Source organism: Lepidochelys olivacea (genome assembly GCF_965140295.1).
Source record: "Lepidochelys olivacea isolate rLepOli2 genome assembly, chromosome: 3".
In the NCBI taxonomy this organism is placed as follows: Eukaryota; Metazoa; Chordata; order Testudines; family Cheloniidae; genus Lepidochelys; species Lepidochelys olivacea.
In genome coordinates this window covers 12,084,901-12,103,989 of record NC_140413.1, presented here as the reverse complement: position 1 = coordinate 12,103,989, position 19,089 = coordinate 12,084,901, and the positions used below count along the sequence as shown (strand labels likewise).

Sequence of the window (19,089 nt, the reverse complement as noted above, 5' to 3'; positions counted from 1 at the left end):
GTAATTACCCATCAATATAGTCAGCGTTAAAGTCCATGGTTTCGTATTTTCCAGCAATGATCTGCCCACAGACTTGTATTACGTTTCCTGTTTAAATGAGAAATAAAATAAAGGGATTATTTTTAAAACAGCATGCTAATGTTTGTGGAGTAAGGCAGCTGGCAAAGTGGGGGTTAAGGGCCAGATTTACTAAGGGGTATTTAATAATTATTATTATTTGTATTACCAGAGTCCCTAGAAGTCCCCAGTCATGGCCCACTGTGCTAGGCACTGTACAAACACAGAACAAGAGACAGTCCCTCCCCCGATGAGCTTACAATCTAAAAAAAGACAAGAGAGACAGCAGATGGATAAAGACAGAGGAGCACAAGGAAACAATACAGGTGCCTAGTGGGACCTACAAAAGTCCTTAGGCCGGCAGCTCCCACTGACAGTCAACAGGAGTCAACTATTTCACTCACTTAACTGGAAACTCATTTTTCTTAACTGGAAACACAACTAAAAAGAGAATTCCAATTTCTGTTTTTTCCAACAGACACCAACAATTTTTGACAAAATAAAAAAAAAAAAAAGTTCCTCTACTTTTTTCATTGTTTTTTAAAAAAGTGTAGAATTACCTGGCCAGCTTTCCTGCTGAATCATTTCAGTTAGCCAAACGGCATCTTTCGGACATTGTTTTTTTATTTTGGAGACCCGAGATTGTGCTTTTATGTTAATTACAGACCTGAGTCAGCTGAGCACTTAACCACATGCTTAAGGTTGAGCTGATGAGTAGCCCCATCATTATTCAGGAAAGCATTTAACCCCTGCTTCCCATTACGCATGTTAATTTCCATTAGACTATCTGCAGGATTAAAATTAGGCATGTTCTTTAGCACTCCATTGAATTGGGGCCATTAATGCAGTACTGAAACTGAATAGGTAAAAACCCACAACAAAAGTCAGTGGGTCAAAATCTACTCTCTTTGCCCTTAACTCCAGATTAACACCATTGATTTCAGTGGGCACATTTCACTTTTACACTGGTGCAACTCAGATCAGAACTTATCACCACGCATATGAATTATGAGCTGGAAAACATGGTTATCCCTATTGGACAGGTGATTGAACTGAGGCAAAAAGAGGTTAAAGGACAGATTTTTAAAGGAATTTAGGCACCAAGTTGCATTTTCAAGTGTCCAGGGCCCAGATCCTCAAAGGTATTTAGGTTCTGAACATCTATTGATTTCAGTGGAAGTTGGAAGTCTAAGGGCCTTTGAGAATCTGTGTCTGGGTGTTTAATTCTAAATTAAATCAATGAGATTTAGGCACTAGACACTTTTGAAAATCTCAGTTGGCTCCTTTCTGCATCTTTAGCGATCTAAACACTTTTAGAAATCTGTCCCTAAATGACCTGCACAAGGCCACCCAGAAAGTCTACGGAAGAGCTGCAAATAAAACCCAGGAGTCCTGATGGTCAGTCCTCTGCTCTGAATGAGACAACACTGCCTCCCCGTTACCTCACCGAGGTCAGCGCCAGTAGACCTGGGCCAGGTAAGTACGTTTTGCATCACGCATTGGTGAAGCGTGGCTCATCAAAGCCCTGAACTTCTGCAAAGGGCAGGGTCAGCTCAAGGGGTCAGAATCTTGCTTTTGTTCCCTGGGGGCCAGCTGGCTGTTTAACTTTGCAATAGATATAAATTGCAAGAGGACAGGATTGTTAACTTCGTGTCTCAATATAACCCTAACAACATTTACTCCTCTTCTCCCCTGGCTTTTGATTGGTAACTTCAAGGACTTTTCAATGAAGCAAGCAGAATGGTGTGGAAAGAAATTGCTGAAGAGCAATTCCTGCTTTGAGCAGGGGGTTGGACTAGATGACCTCCTGAGGTCTCTTCCAACCCAAATCTTCTGTGATTCTAAGAGCAGGCTTCTTATGTTCTCAGCAGCAACTTATTCTATAAAAAGGATGGGAGAGGAGGCAGTGCAGGGTTCACACACTGGAGGAAATAGACTTTGGAGGTGGGGTGACTCACCACAACACAGCTGCAGTCATTAGAACAGGTACAGGGTCTGACATCCAACACAGATCCCGACAGTGAAGGATCACTGAAACTGGGCTTTGTGTGTTTAGAGAGATTTTTAGAGGCACCTAGGGGAGTCAGGAGCTCAATTTCCACTAAATTGCCCTGAGACTTGGACATTTAACTTTCAAAATCCCAGCTCAAATAAAATACATTCAAATAAAAGAACACACAGACACTAGGGGCCAGATTGACAAAGAAATTTCAGTGCCTAAAGATGCAAATAGGTGCCTAGTAGGATTTACAAAAGCACCTAAGTGAGTTAGGTGCCTAATTTCCATTGACTTTAAATGGAAATTAAGCACCTAATCTGTGTAGGTGCTTTTTTAAATCTCACTAGGTGCCTATCTGCATCTTTCAGCACCTAAATACCTTTGTTAATTGAGCCCTAGGACACTTGCTTTCAAAGCACTTCAAAGTCCAAAACGGTAAATTATACTTAGATGATCTTCCAAAGTAGCTCAAAAATGTCAGTGGAATTATGGCACAAAGAGACCAAGTCCCTGAATCCATAGCTCACTGTCAGACAAACCACCAGTGAGATACACATGCCAAAAGAGAAAGTCATAGACACCTGAAACAGACAAGCATCTATTCTGATCTGAAGTCCTATACAAGTGTTTACTTCCTCCTGCTTGACTCTCACAGAACCAGGCTTGGGCTTTGTCTACCAATTTTTTTTTTTGCTGATTGAGGCCCCGATCCAGATCTGCTCACGCAAAGCCCCTTTGAAGTTAGTGAGACTCTGTGGGTGCAGCGGTTTGAATGGGGTTGCAGAATCAGGACCTAGGACTTTAATCCCTTTAAAAGTAATTACCCCCCCCCAAAAAAAGGAGCCAGGAGATCACCAGAAATACAGATAACCAAGGCATGCACTATTGTTCTACAACATCCTCCTACTCAAACAGCCTTGTGCAAAGGCAGTCAAGTGCCCCACTCCTACAGACACCAAATGCAAGTGTTACCCACTAGTCACTGCATGCTACTAGGATTACCAACTTTCTAACCACACAAAACTGAACACCCCCACCCCGCCCCCTGCGTCGCCCTTTCTGAGGCCCCGCCCATGCTCTACCCCTCCTCCAAGGCCCCGCCCCACTCGCTCCATCCCCCTTCCCTCCATCGCTCGTTCTTCCCCACGCTCACTCTCACTTTCACCGGGTCAGGGCAGGAGGTTGGGGAGGGAAGGCGGGTGGGCAGGCTCTGGCTGGGGCTGCAGGCTCTGGGTTGGGGCTGAGGGGTTTGGAGTGTGGGAGGGGGTGTGGGCTCTGGGGTGGGGCAGGGAGTTGGGGATGCAGGGGGGGGGGGTGAGGGCTCCAGCTGGATGTGGGGCCAGGGATGCAGGACAGGGCTCTGGGCTTGACCAGGGAGTTGGGGAGCCAGGGGGCTGAGGGCTCCAGGGTGCGCGGTGGGCCTGGCAGCATTTATCGCGGCTCTGAGGAAGTGGCCACCAGGTCCCTGCAGCCTCTAGGCGCATGGGTGGCCAGGTGGCTCTGCGTGGTGTGCGCTGCCTTTGTGCCCGCAGGCCCCACTCCCCACAGCTCCCATTGGTCATGGTTTCCAGTCAATGGGAGCTGCGGAGCCGGTCCTGAGTGAGGAGGCAGTGCATGGCTCCTCCCTGGCTGCCCCAGTGCCTAGAGGCCGCAAGGACCTGGTGGCCGCTTCCTGGAGCCACGTGGAGCCAGGGCAGGCAGGGAGGCACGTGGAGCCAGGGCAGGGCAGCCTTCGCCCCAGGTCCTGGCTGTGCCACCGATCGAACTTTTAACAGCCCGGTTGGCGGTGTCAACGGGAGCCGCCAGGGTCCCTTTTTGACTAGGCTTTACGGTTGAAAACCAGACACCTGGCAACCCTACATGCTAAGCATCCTCTCTGTGCCTGATCCAGAGAATATGAGTCTTACTAACTATAGAGCCTTGACTTCATAGCTCAAGCTATAGTAGCTCATGCTTTCAGCTCTGTAGATGCCTAATTTAATCCCCAGTGTATCAGCTAAAATGGCAGCCCTTGCCAGGAAGATGAAAATATGTAACATCAAAGCAGTCTCCATTTTAAAGGAAGATCCCTTACCTGGGACGCCAGATGGTGGATTAATTTGGTAAACCACAGGTGTCTGTGCAACAGAAAACTGCAAGAAGAATTTTGTTGTTAAATAAACAAGCTTCCACAGCAGCCCTACAAGATCTGATTATGCATCATTCGCAACACAGCTGGCAACCAGCATTTCAGACACACTTATTTTGGGGCTTGTCTTTAAAGTGCATTTCTACTCTGATGAGTGACTACGTAAAACTGCCCCCTTCTTATAGGCAAATTTGCTCCCAGTGTGTTCTGAGTCAGATCTGCCCATTTTAGTGATGACAATAGGTGTTTACTGCTGGTTACTTCTGTTAGCTCTGCAGAACCAGCACAGCGAAGAGAAGAGAGAGCTGCATTCGTCTCCATCTTGTGCCTCACCAATAAAACTGTTATTAAGTTGCTAATCAGTTACACCGGTGCATCCTCACTGAAAGCAACAGGTCTGTACCGGGGTCACCAAGGATCTAATTCAACCTGCAGGACAGAAGGGCAATATGATCTCATGCTCCAGAACATAACCTGATTGTCAAGGTTCCTTCCCCACTCTGAACTCTAGGGTACAGATGTGGGGACCTGCATGAAAACCTCCTAAGCTTACTTCTACCAGCTTAGGTTAAAACTTCCCCAAGGTACAAACTATTTTACCCTTGGACTTCCACTGCCACCACCAAACTTTATCTGGGTTCCTGAAAAAACATAGTTTGGAAACGTCTTTCCCCCCAGAATCCTCCCAACACTTGCACCCCACTTCCTGGGGAAGGTTTGGTAAAAATCCTCACCAATTTGCATAGGTGACCACAGACCCAAACCCTTGGATCTTAGAACAATGAAAAAGCATTCAGTTTCCTTACAAGAAGACTTTTAATAGAAGTAAAAAAGAATCACCTCTGTAAAATCAGGATGGTAAATACCTTACAGGGTAATTAGATTCAAAACATAGAGAATCCCTCTAGGCAAAACCTTAAGTTACAAAAAAGACACAGACAGGAATATTCATTCTATTCAGCACAGCTATTTTCTCAGCCATTTAAAGAAATCATAATCTAACGCATCTCTCGCTAGATTATTTACTAAGTTCTAAGACTCTATTCCTGTTCTGTCCCCGGCAAAAGCATCACCCAGACAGACACAGACCCTTTGTTTTTCTCCCTCCTCCCAGCTTTTGAAAGTATTTTGTCTCCTCATTGGTCATTTTGGTCAGGTGCCAGCGAGGTTACCTTTAGCTTCTTAACCCTTTCCAGGTGAGAGGATTTTTCCTCTGGCCAGGAGGGATTTTAAAGAGGTTTACCCTTCCCTTTATATTTATGACACTGATCACTGCAGAAGTTGGAAACTAGGGCCAGATTATAACTCTGGGAACAGAGTGGAGATCCCAGACACAGCCCCTCTGGAGTGGAGAGCATTCCTGGCAGCCCTAGTCTTTCCCTGGTGCTCCTGAAGTCCTATGTCTCTGCCTCTTGAGCAGTGTCATTGCATGCAGGAAGGTGTCACTACAGTGTCTCTCCACTAGGGCACAGTCCCACATGTTTCCTCAGTGCATTGCATTGCCCAGTTGACCACGGGTATCGTGGTACAGAGCTGAACCAATCATTCTTAGCAAAAAATCGAATCAATGAAATTTCTTTTTCTTCTCCTCATTTGTTCATGAGCAGCCTGAGATTGTCCCGAATTTCTTTGTACCTTCAGAATTGCTGGCTGAATCATTTCTACAAATGATTCCGGGCCTGATGACCATTTGTAGCCAACGTCTGCAATCTAAGCATTAGTTTTTATTGGAATTACAGCTCACATGGCATCACTTGTTTTACCTGAACGTAACTCTTAGCCTCAGGTTCCTAGTGTGAGAGTTTCAGTTTGAAACCCTGCTGTTTTCTGTGAATATTACTGATGTTTATAGCATGCCTATCTGTTGCTCTGGGGGTTGTTCTCCCATATGCAGTTAACACTCCCTGCAAGCATTCCTGCCAATTCACTCCTTCTCTAGACTGTTCTTGGAAAGCAAACATAGGAAGAATGAATACAGAGCCAGCTCCTCCACTGGGATAAACTGTCATTGCTTAAGTCACCTCCAGCCAAGGATCTGGCTCCCAGAGCTTTACACAAGCCAGTATCAGAGGAGTATTGTGGGAGGTATTTACCCTGCTCCAACTGTAGAAAGGAAGGGCTGGAAGGAACTTCAAGAGGTCCTCTAGTCCAGCCTCATGTGCTGAGACAGAATTAAGTGTATCATGGGGGGTTTTCTGGCTCCTTCTGCAGCTTCTGAGACTGTATAGTGTTAAGAGTCAGGATACTGGATTAGATGGACCAATTGCCTGATCTGATCTGACAACTCCTGAGTTCTTAGAAACATGCAGCATTTGGGATTTTCATGAGATGTCATCCCAAAACTGGACAACATGTGAACTGCAGTTTCAGCTGCAGTGGTCAGAGCATGGTAAAGAAGCCCAGCTTTGTATTCTTGGGAGGCAGTGGATAGGCACTGGATTGGGAGGCTGGAGATTTGGGTTCCGCACATGGGCTGCTGCGTGACTGTGTCCTAATCACTTTGCATCTGTGCCTCACTTTCCCCATCTGTAAAATGGGAAGGATGATACCTATCTCCCTTCGTGAAGCACTTTGAACTCTCCAGATGAAAAGCAACATGTAAGAGCTAAGGGCCAGCTTCACAAAGGTATTTAGGAGCCTCGTGGGATTTACACTGACTGTCAGTGGGAGGTAGGAACTTTTCTAAATCGTACCAGGTGACTATCTGCATCTTTAGGCACCTAAATACCTTTGTGAATCTAGACCCAAGTATTATTAATGGGCTAAAGTAAACCCTGATTCCATTTACATCACTGGCAAATGCCTATTGATTTCAATGGGACCAGGATTTATCCCTATTAAAAAGTAAGTGGGTCCTCCTACACTCTCATTCTCTTCCCCCATGCCCACTATCCCTCTCTCTCTCAGATCCTAGCCATCTCTCCCTCTCCCTTCCCGACATGCACTTATATTCTGGAGTCAAGCACTCGGAGTATCCCCTTGAGCAGCCTAAGACCTGGCAGAGCCGGGGTCAGATTTTCCAGGACTTCACAACATTGATTCTATCTGAGCTGTCATGTGACCCAACATAGCTTTGCACTCTCTGATAGATTCTGGCCTCTGCCTCCCTCTCGGGCTGGAGACATGGCAATCTAAAAAATTCATGAGCATTAGCATCAAGCTCCCTTCATGCCAGTCATCGCAAAGGAGAGAGATCAGCACCGGCCCACAGCCAGCCGGACTGGCTGGAGCAAGGAGCGGATTAGAGCAGCGAGGCAACAGCCACCAGCTGATAGGAAAACCTTCTGTGAGCAGTTCAGACTTGTCACTGCCTGCAGCGGGTTTTGCAGTCTACTGGAGAGGCCAAATTAATTGTTTAATACTCATGGCTCACAGGTTTCCAGTCCCAAAACAAAGAGACGCATTGTGGTTTATTTCGCTTGGAATGTCTCTCATTAACAGCATCCCCTGGTGATTTTTCATCAACTCTCTAAGCTAGCTGAACCGCCCAATGACTTGTATGTGTTAATGTGCCATTTGCTGAAAACATCAGGATCTCCTGCTCGCTCCTAGAAAAGAGCTAGACAGGACTGACAAGCACAAATGGGCTCGTTCTCTAGCAAACAGCGATGGCTGAGGGTCCTGCTCTGCCAGGGTTAAGTGATTTCTGTAACCCTAGAATAATTTTAAACCCATTGCTCTTATAAATCCTGATCCTGCACCCATAAGAGTCACTGGTGCTTTTTTTCATTGACGTTAGTGGGAGCATAATTGAGGGTTTTAAAAAAGGAGCCAAGTGGAATCATCCTTATTTTACAAATGGGGAACTGAGAAGGTAAAACGACCGTTGCCACAGTAATTCGCAGGTAGCGATGGAAAGAGAACCCAGGAATCTGAGCCTTCTTCTGCTCTTCCCAGAGCCTCCATTGCTGCACTGGATATGCAGAAAGACAAAACACGGCATAATGCATCTTCGTCTGCATTTCCTGGCTTCACCCACAAGTGGAAACACACCCAGAAAAGTTCTGCTGGAGAGGGGCATTTTTAGCAACCAGCCAGGTGCTCAAGTTATTGGGATAGAAGATGGATTAATTTATGTATTGCCAAAAGCAGCACCGGTCAGTCCTTTGTATGAGCCTTATCACCACCAAGGCAAAGCCAGGAGAGAAGGGGGGCAGTGATCATGAGGCCCGAGTCTGATTCTATGTCCTCTCTGATATGCTGAGGTAAGGGTCTGTGAAAAACAGGAAGTCTACCCATATTTGACTTCTGATGTATGTGTGTGTCAGGGCCCACGAGACTGCGGACTCTGCAAAAACACATGTGTATAACTAACAGCTTAAATAGGGCTTGCTTAATGGTTTTTTCTTTGATTGACATGCTGTTGACATAATTGTAACAGTTACTAACATAAAAGGGGTAGACAGGTCTGAGGAATTTGTATTTGACCTTTTGGATATCTCTTGAAATCCACAGTGACAGGCAGGTCGCTGGCCATTTGAACCTTGTCGTTTGACAACTTGACACCCCTCCAGATCACGGGTAACTATTTTTTGGGAGTGATCTATAACCTATTGTATTTGTATGTGCTTGAGACTAAATAAAGCAAAGACTTGAGTAAAGGCATTCTCATGAAAGTGCTGGAGACTAATAAAGCGAAGGCTTTAAGTAAAAGCATTTGATTGTGTGTGATTTATGCCAGCCCTATAGGAGACAGAGGTGCTGCATCTCCCTTGGTTTATTTCCTGATACCGCCTTGCAGAAAGTAAAGTTACCGAGAGCTTTGACTTTAGCGAACCCCAGGTAACACTCCCAATAAGGCCAAAACTCACAAAGAATTGCAAACCTTGAAGGCAGAGCTGATCTCAAGATTTCCAATAGAATTTCAGAGTGACAAAGTTCAGAAATATCTGGATACATGCCATGGGGAGCAGTGCCTGACTGCACCCCTTCCCTGATGAACCCATGGTTTTGGTATACAGGCCTCTTGGTTATCATGGGTTTCATGCCATAGCCCATAGGCCTAGCTTCCTTTATTATATTCGCTGCCTTGCCTTCAGTTCTACATTTATTATATTTAGCAGTAATGCAAGGAACCTACAGGCCTGTACCCTCTAAGACATTAGCTTTAGGAGCTAGTACAAAGCTTGAGGCCTATGTACTTTGGCACAGATAACCAGCTCAAGGGTAAGCCCTAGCTATTGGGGAACTGGAAGTAGAGTGTGTAGAGGACAATATTCTCCATAATGACATCAGCCAGCCACAGGAACATGAGCTAACATCAGCTTCTGGATAGAACGTTCACAAATGTCTAACCACAAGAGTGCCATGGCAACGAACTGACTTATATAAGTGGAGAACAATATTCTAAGGACACCTTCTGCGTGAAAAATTGGGATCGGGTGGCGGGGAAGGGTAATAGGCGCCTATATAAGACAAAGCCCTAAATACCAGGACTGTCCCTATAAAAATCGGGACATCAGGTCACCCTACCTGGGAACCAGTGCTAGATTATTCCTCATCCCCTAGCACTTTGTCAGGGCTAGTTTTAAATGACTCAAGCAATAGCGCATCCACCTCTTCCCAACCTAGGAGATAGCACTGTCAGAATTTCCTCCCGCCCCAACAGTCAACCGAAGTTCTCCTGTCTCAGCATCCAGGGCTTTGGAGCTATGCTCTGGCTCCACTCCAGCTCCGGGCAAAAACCTGCAGCTCCACTGCTCTGAGCTCCAGCTCCGGGCTCCAGCTCCCAAGTCCTGTCAGCATCAGTCTGTGACCCTGAGTTGCAACCCGCCCTTTGGATTACCTTTAGCCATTTCCTCCCATCCCTCCTTGGCATTTACCTTGAAAGTGCAGTTGTCACAAGGCATCCCACCCGGGTTGCTGATCACCTGCCCATTAGCAATCACCTCCAGCTGGTACAGCCCCTCCTGCTGCGAGGACCTTCAAAGGAAACAACAGCTCGTGTGTTTTAAAGTAAAACATGGGCCAGATCCTCTGTGGATGTAAATCCGTGTAGCTCCATTGACTTTAATGGAGCTACGCCAACCTCACTGGTCACTCCTTAGAAGAGGGGAGGAGACACAAAACACCGAGGTTGACACAAATGAACAAGGGCAGAACAAGGACGTGGGGACAGGGACAACAGAGTTAGAGGGGGACGTTGTGCCATAACCCCCAGACAAGGGGCACTGCTCCCCAGAAGAGGGCTCTCCAACCAGTATGACAGCCTGGCAAAGGACATAATAGCAGGTATAGCCTGGGCAGCAGCTGTGGAAGTTTTCCACTGCCAGCCAGCGTGCCCCAAATTGAACCTAGAAGGATCACCTCTGGGGGGCAAGAGTGGAGTTCAGCTGTCAGTCTAGCCACCCGAGTTGGATTTCAACAAAAAACCTACATCTGTGGCTCAAAATACATGAGCATCCCTTTCAGAAGTATTGTTCTTGCTAGCTCTAGAGAGCATACGCCCCAATTTCCAAAAGACTCCCACAGCTTTACTGTGCCTAGATGTGGGGATAATGAGTCTTTCACTTGGATTAAGAGCTTTTAGGACCAGAAGGGAACCTTTAGAGTCGTCTAGTCTGACCTTCTGCAGAACACAGGCCTGAGAATTTCTCCCCCCATGATTGCTGCAATGGAAGATTTATTCTTCCCACTACGTACGAATGCTACTGAGCCCAGTAACTTGGGGGTGAGCAAGACCATATCCCTGAGAAAGGCATCTGTTCTTGATATAGAGATCTCAGATGATGAATTTACCACGCCCCTGGGTGAATTGTATCACTGATCAATTACCCTCACTACTGAAAATCTGTGCCCTATTTCCAATTTGAATTTTTCTACCTTTACAACCATTGGATCTTGGTAGGTCTTTTATGCTAATGGTTCAAACAGTAATTGAAGCTAACACACATTCAGAAAACAACAAGAAAACATCCTCACAGCATCTTCCTACAGCATCTTCTGAAAGTCATTTCTGAACCCCTTTATTAGAGTGCCATACCTCGTTTTGCATCTGATGATGGATAAATCGAAATATACAGGATGGACATCACACCGTACCGGAGGCAGAATGGGATTCACTAGGGACACTTCCAGCAAAGACCCACTGGTGGGATAAGTGAACTGTAACTGGGGAGATGTCAGACCTAAGCAATCCATTAATGACAAACATTTTGTAAGTGCAGGATCGTGACAACAACATATTAAAACGTTTACAGGGTGCAGTTCAGATTGTGTCTAGCAACAGCAGAGCCAGGCCCTAATCAAGGATTTTTAAACCAAGTGTGGGGCGTTGTCTTTCATATTAAAACATGGTTCATCTTCCTACTCAGCTATGTATCTTCTTTGGGGGTGAACTGCTTTTAAATACTTACCAGGCAACCTCTCCCATACACATTCTCTTACAGAGCATTCTGCTTGCACTGGACCTGATTCTCCACTACCTTGCACCTTGGCATTTTACACCCCCTTTCCACATATTTTGCACGGTTATACATGACTAATCCAAAATGTTCAAACTTGGGCACCAATGGCAGGCACCAAAATTCATATTTAGGCACACACAAATGGCCTGATCTTTCAGAGATGCTGAGGAATTGCAACTCTTCCTGAAGCCAGTGCTCAGCATCTCTGAAAATCAGGTCATTTATTTATGGCCTAAAGAACAGAGCACTGGACTGGGACTCAGGAGACATGGTTCTATTCCTGGCTCTGCCACTGGCCTGCTGGGTGACCTTGGGCAAGTCACTCTGCCTGCTCTCTGCACCTCAGTTTCCCCATCTGTAAAAATGGGGATAATGATCCTGACATCCTTTGTAAAGTGCTCTCAGATCTACTGATGAAAGGCATATAAGTTAGGTAGCATTATTTATATGGATAATTTGGGGCAAGCAAGTTTGACAATGATGGCCTATGTGACTAACTATGTTGGCAACTCTTACGATTTTATCACAAGTCTCACAATACAATTGATGGTTTTCTTAAAGCCTCTGCTACTGCAGTCCTGTGACTATATGAAAATCTCATCTTTCGTTTGAAAAAGGAGTACATTTCTAGCTCTTATGATTTCAGAGAAAAGCAGGTCAGTGTTACTGAAGTGCACCCTAAATGCTCAAAATCCAGAAGGCAAATAAAAAGAACACAGCATTGATTATTTTTTTAAAATCTAATGATTTTTCATGATTTTGGGGGGCCTGATTGCTGTGTTGTTGTGTGGGGTTTTTTTGTTTTGTTTTACATTTACAGTTGCCCATACCAGAATGGCAAATTAAGAACATAAGAATGGCCATACCAAGTCAGACCAAAGGTTCATCTAGCCCAATATCCTGTCTTCCAACAGTGGCCAATGCCAGGTGCCCCAGAAGGAATGAACAGAACAGGTAAGCAGCAAGTGATCCATCCCTCATCCCAGCTTCTGGCAAACAGAGGCTAGGGACACCATCCCTGACCATCCTGGCTAACAGCTGTTGATGGACCTATCCTCCATGAACATATCTAACTCTTTTTTGAACCCTGTTATGGTCTTGTGTTTCAGAACACAGCTGACCCCTTGCAATTCTTCCAAGTGCTCCATTTTATCCAATGATTTCCACCAATTACTAGCAGCCTCCTAAAACTTACCATCCAATGTCAGGGTGATCCATGTTCCTCCAGCAAGGCTGCCCTCCTGAGGTTCAATGAATAACTTTGCAGAAGCCACTGCAAAAATAACCCAGATACTTCAGGATGAAATGTAATACAGCAGCAGAATCAGTCGTGCACAGCATGTATCTTTACAATGGCATTGGCAATGCTTGAGACACATTTCTGCATGGAAGGTACTTAAAAGGTTCACTAGCAACATGTTCCGACCCAAAGTATACCTTCCCTAAATAAACAAATCCCAAACAGCATAACTGGAGGAACTAAAATAGATTAGAAATGCATAATATGTACACACACGCGTATATAGAATGAATACAAATGTGAGGAGATATAAAGTCCAACGACACATAAGCTCCTAGGTGCCCAAGACCCCCTTGAAAATGAGACAGACATCTAGGCCTTGCTATGCTGAGCTTACAAGCCTTCCTGCAGTCACTGCTTTGCCCAAGCTTTGCTCCACTTGTAGAGTGTTCTGTTCTGCAGAGGGATTGGTGATAATCCACTCTAGTTAAACCATGAAACATCCTCTTGAAAAACTATATAGAGCCCCTACGAGCAGATACAAAGGGGTCCTTGCCTAGTGGGACAGCCAAATGAAGGAGCTGTGTTCCACACCATTCAGAGATTCTGACTTGTGTTTAGCTGGATTTAGCAAACATAACGGAGGCTAGAAACTAAGAATGATGTCTCCTAGTTATTCACAGTATAGACAGCAATGAAGTAAGCTTCCCTCACCAGAGAATGACCTTATGGGACCACCTACGAACCAGAGAACAGTGCAGTTCCCATTCCAACAGAGGACATCAGCTGAGGCTATCAACAAGAGCAGTAGTTATAATGGTTTGTGAGATATGGACATTTTTCCTCTAGGAACTAGACTGGGATCCAAATATGTTTCACCAAAATCCTCAGCAAAACCATCAGATGACAAAAACTTTTGTCCACTATTTGCCTGAGCTAAATTTGAACCAACAACCTAGAGGAGATAGTCGTTCACCGTAGTGAAAAAAAAAAATCACTGCCACGTGTCCCAGCATTGGAGTATTGGGTAGGTGAAATATTGCACTGGACATTGCTGGTCCATGGTTAGGTCTGTAATACACAGTGTATAGAGACCACTGGCAAAGTGGCACATTCTGTATAATAGCTACAACACTGCATGAAATCCTGCATGCTACCACCAGTGCCCTATGTCATCGAACTTCATCCTTACCGCAAACCACTTCACAAGCCTCCCATGAAGGCAGAGCCCCTTGCAAAGCTGCTCCCAGCCTCCCAACAATCCCACTGCCTTCCCAATGGCATTCGTTCCTTTGTCCTGCTGGCCCCACAGATAACTATTTGAGAGTCCCTGCCTTCTAGCACTCACCTGCAAAGAGCAGCAGCTCCACGTTCAAAAAGGACGGTATCAAAGTGTTCATCTCTGGCCCCGGACTTCAACTGCATGGGAGATTTTCCTGAGATCGCTCACATCTTCACAGGTCTACCATGTGGTTTTAGTACCTGCGTGCCTTCGCTGTAACATAAAAAAGCCCTCTCTATTCCTCATTCACATGACAAGCCTTCAGGGCAGGCCAATTCTGCTCTGAGTCATCGTTCTGCCAGGTAGGGAGGGCTGTTTCCTGAAATCAAAAAGAGCCTCGGCGAGAGAATCATTTAATCTCATTCACTAGAAAAGGTTTAAAAACACACACGGGGCCGATAACAGCAAACGAAGCCTCATCACTCCAAGAGCCAGATCTTCAGGTGCTCAGCACCCAGAGCCACGTTTTCCCAAGCCCTACTCCTATTTTGGCACCGAGCGAGGGACTGTCGAGAGTGCTTAAGGGATTTAGGCGCGCCATTCCTTCGGAAGGGCGCCGTTAAACTCTTCTGGCTCTTCAGCACTCTGTGCAAAAAGCGTCTGTGAGCTCAGTCCACCTCCTAGGGAAGGTGTCCAGGGTCAGATCTTCAGCTGGCACTGCCGAACGCCCAGCAAAGCTAACGGAGGGCATGGAGGGTCGCTTCCTCTGCTTGGCTGCTCCAGGAGTGCTGCAGCTATACGCTACCCCTTGTGCAAGGTTGGGGGCTAAAGTACGACCTACCGCTGAGTTTCCCCTATCTATAAAATGGGGATATTACTGCCTGAGGGAACAATCAGAGGAGGCTCAGAGTCTTAGCGTCTCAATTCTGGTGCAACTCACACGTCGAGAAAACAGGAAAACAGGGCTAGAGCAAGACAAGGAGCTAATTGGAAGGTGTAATTCACGATGATTATTATGGTAGTATCTAGAGGTCCCAACCGAAATTAGGGCCCTTTGTACAGACAGCCGAGGCCCCAAGGAATTTACAGTCTAAATAAATAAGATGGACAGACAGTGTGGGGGGGAAATAGATATGGAGGGCTGAAGGGCTTGTCCATGGTCACAGAACAGGTCAGTGGCAGAGCCAAGACTAGAACCCAGGAGAGCAGAATACCTGGGGCAGGTTTAGAAAGGAACACACTTTCAAGAGAAGGGGTGTTGTTTGAGGGAACCAGGCTGAGACACAGACATGCTGGGAACCTATAAAGCAGTTAGGGCAGCCTAGGTTACCCTCAGGGGATGGTAAGCCTGTATAGGTAGAGCCCTGCGCAGTTAAGAACATAAGAATGGCCATACTGGGTCAGACCAAAGGTCCATCTAGCCCAGTATCCTGTCTGCCGACAGTGCCAGGTGCCCCAGAGGGAATGAACAGAAGGGGTAATCATCAAGTGATCCATCCCCGTCGCCCATTCCCAGCTTCTGACAAACAGAGGCTAGGGACACCATCCCTGCCCATCCTGGCTAATAGCCATTGATGGACCCAGCCTCCGTGAACTTATCTCGTTCTTTTTTGATCCAAAACTTGTATCCGCAGCCGATCCATGATCTGCAAAAACGGCCCACGGATATCTGCGGATTTGCAAGGCTCTAAAGAGAGGCGTGTGCATAGGCTGCTCAAGAATAAATTTTTTCCTCTCTGTACTCTGTTCCTACTGCAAAACAAGCAACACAACGGCCGACCAGGTGGCCCTGCGCACCACTGGTCACAGACTGCCAAAAGGGAAGAACCACAGGTTGGACCGGCCAGATAAGCACAGTCTGTGTTTAATTTGTAATGAAAGAGGTGCTGGGGGTAAGGGGGGGGGGTCAAGCCATTTTTTTTATATTCTGGGCTTCCCGCATCAGTTCTGAGGTGCCAGGGCTATGACTTGCCAAGCCTTGAGGTGCCATGGCTCAGCCCTGGCACAAATTAAGCCCTGAGCGCAGGAGATACATAGGATTCTGCAGCCTAGGACCCACTCTAGGAGCGGGAGAACTGTGGGATTTCACTCCAAGATAGGGAAAGGCAAAAGGCTGACACCTGAGGGGGGCACTCAGAAAGGCCACAAACGGGACAGAGCTGCGGTTAGACGGGGAAACCGTGACAGGCACATTGGAAACTTTAAGCCTTCTGCTGGTCCTATTGAGATCAACCAAGTGGATTGTTTGAATGACATCCCCCTTTCAATCCGGCAGCCGTGCATGGCCATTAATAGCTTACAGGGCACTTCATCCCAGGGTCCCAACATGCCGCACACACTTCAGTTAATTCATTGGGTCTCCGAACATCCCTGCTTGAAGCAGATACATGTTGTAGCCTCTCTTTTACAGATGTCACAGAGAAATAAGCATAGGTGCTGGAACTAGGGGTGCAGCTGCACCCCCAGCTTGAAGTGGTTTCCTTCATATACAGGGTTTACGGTTTGGTTGGCTCTCAGCACCCTCACTATACACATTGTTCCAGCACCCCTGGAGGTAAGTGACTTAGTACAATCTCCCACGGTGAGTCTGTAGCAAAGCAGTGGCTAAAAATCATGAGTTTTGTAGCCGGCCCTGGTAGGTAAACAGCAGAAAGAGAAAACTGCCAGGTTCTCTCAACTTAAGTATACAAATGTTCAGGAATATATGTTCCCTTCCCTCTGCTCCTCCTGCTTCCAGGTTCTGATGGAGATTAGATATTCATATGTGAACACTATAGTCATGGAAAACATCCACAAACTAGCTTGCTTCTATCTTTTGTGGTACGAGCTCTGCCACTTTACAATGCAATCAGTGGTTGATGGCTCCTCCTTACATTTCTCAACGAATGCAACCGCAATCACTACTGACCAGATTCTACAACCTGTACTCACAGTGACCTTGCATTTGAAGCGATACACAAAGACACACACACACACACAAAGAAGAAGACAATACTGCTTACCTTTTCCTGCGTGCTTTTCTTCCATTGCTCAGATGAGAGATGCACACAGGTACCTCTGGTTTCAGAATAACTTTTCTGGTTTCACCCCTTTGAAACCTGACAGCTTGGTTCAATTTTGTTGCTGTTCTGGGACAAGGGTGTTCCAAGCACTAACTCTAATTGCTCTGCAGGTAACTGAATCATGTCGTGCTGTAACTTACCAGACTAGTTTGTGTGCAGGTTGGATGCCTATCATAGTAAAAGCTCAGAGCTATCCATAGGGCAAGCTTAATAATTAACCTAAGCTCCTTATGCTATTAACCACTTTGCTCCGAGTCTTTTGTTAATGACCATGGGGAAAGCAACTTGGAATTTTTCTCCTCTTGAAATAGGATTTTATACGTGCAATGAAAACAAGCACATTTTCAAAATCAATCAATTTTGTATTTTTGTTTCTTTCCATTGCTTCCATATGAAAAATAAGCAACACATCAATGTTCCCCAGAACACCAGTCAATGGAGTTGGAAGTAACTTTCATAACAAAACCCCCAGTCCAAGGAGCTTGGGGTTTTCTGGCAAACCTCAGTCCAAATTTGCCATAGTTTCACAAAGCATCTCTGAGTTTGCCAAGAATTTTAGCCAAGTTTCAAGCAAGGCTGGGGTTATGTTTATGGTGTCTAGTGAAATTTGGTGGTTTCTTGGGACTTCCATACAAAACCAGGTGTGGTCATAGAAGTTTTCATTAAGATTCACTCTGACGTTTTGAGCTCCTGGTGCAACATCACCCACCCAAAGTAAAAATCAGAAAGAGGTGCACACAGACCTTTGAGCTGACACTACAGGATTTTATACAGCTGTATCGGTCACACATCAACGGGAGTCTCTCAAGCATGAACAGCCCCAAGTTTCACTACCATCTCAAAGAGCCTGCCTTAAAAATGAGGTTTTCAGATTTCAAATGTCTCTCTAATAAATATTTGTGTGTAAATTGTCAGTCACAGGAGCCTCACACAAATAGTCCTAAAATCCCAGCTTCTAGGATGGGTGAAAGCTAGCCACAGACATTTTAAATACCCATGCACAATTGATGTGTCTACACCTGGTGCTATTCCTTGCATCCCCTAGCCCAGTGGTTCCCAAACTGGGGTTTGTGAACCCCTGGGGGTTCACAAAATGTTACAGGGGGTTCTTGGGAAAAAATTCCCTAATGGCGGACAGAACTGTCCCTAGGGATCCCGGGCAGCACAGGGCCAGCAGCCCAGAGTCCCTGGACTTCCAAGAGCTCAGCAGATCAAAGCAAGCATATCTATCACACTGAGGAGATTTAAACTTCAAGAATCCTGATAAGAAATGGAAAGGGAGGTGGATTTTTTTTTGCTGTTTTTAGAATTAAATAGGCAGCTAGTGTGTTTTTAAAATTATTATGAAGAACAAGTTTAAGCTTTTGTTGTAACGTGTGTTGTTTGCCTGGACTGCTCAAGACCTGAATGCTTGTGTAGGAGGAACTCTCTGAGTTGGCTTCTTAAATCCCTTCATGCTGTTTCACATCTGATACTCCTTGATGAAACCTAGGAGCCTTGTCTTATAACAAACAGGCTTATTCAAAGTGATACAAGCTACGAAAGTGAGATCTTGGAAGGGTGTTGCCGTTTTCCTAATGTAATAAAAATACTGTAACGCTAAATAATTAATAATAAATAGGGCGTAATAAGCATGTCATAAAAACAAATTGTATATTTCCAAGATCACTGCTTTTATAAGTTAAACCTGACATTTTAGTGAAAGGGGTTCACGGGTTGTTCAAGTTTGGGAACCACTGTCCTAGCCCGACAAAGCACTGGCTGGTCTACATTCTTCACCACTGCCTTCTGCTGGATGAAATCAGAACTGCTCAAGTGTTGGTGATCAAGCTGCCACCTAGTGGCTTGATGCCTGTAAATAAAGAACGAGCATAAGACTCGATACTATTTGCACCTACAGGTGAGCCTCTTTTCCACACAAGCAGTAGAGACCTGGGGCTTTGGAGCAGAGGCTCCAAGATCTAGTCTACATGTT

General features: G+C 45.8%; 1 protein-coding gene across 3 annotated transcripts in view; it reads right to left on the bottom strand.

The window, feature by feature from the left end:
- The window catches only part of PKHD1 (PKHD1 ciliary IPT domain containing fibrocystin/polyductin), a 433,326-nt gene extending 416,044 nt beyond the window's left edge, over window positions 1-17,282 (bottom strand). For all 3 annotated transcript variants that reach the window (XM_084623857.1, XM_084623855.1, XM_084623856.1), the window contains exons 1-7: window positions 17,055-17,282; window positions 14,179-14,325; window positions 12,786-12,863; window positions 11,167-11,311; window positions 10,007-10,106; window positions 4,131-4,188; window positions 9-87 (exon numbers count right to left, since the gene is read on the bottom strand). In XM_084623857.1, coding sequence (XP_084479983.1) covers window positions 9-87; window positions 4,131-4,188; window positions 10,007-10,106; window positions 11,167-11,311; window positions 12,786-12,863; window positions 14,179-14,230 — 512 coding nt within the window. In that variant the 5' untranslated portion in view covers window positions 14,231-14,325; window positions 17,055-17,282. The remainder of the gene's footprint in view (window positions 1-8; window positions 88-4,130; window positions 4,189-10,006; window positions 10,107-11,166; window positions 11,312-12,785; window positions 12,864-14,178; window positions 14,326-17,054) is intronic.
- Window positions 17,283-19,089: the final 1,807 nt, after the last annotated feature.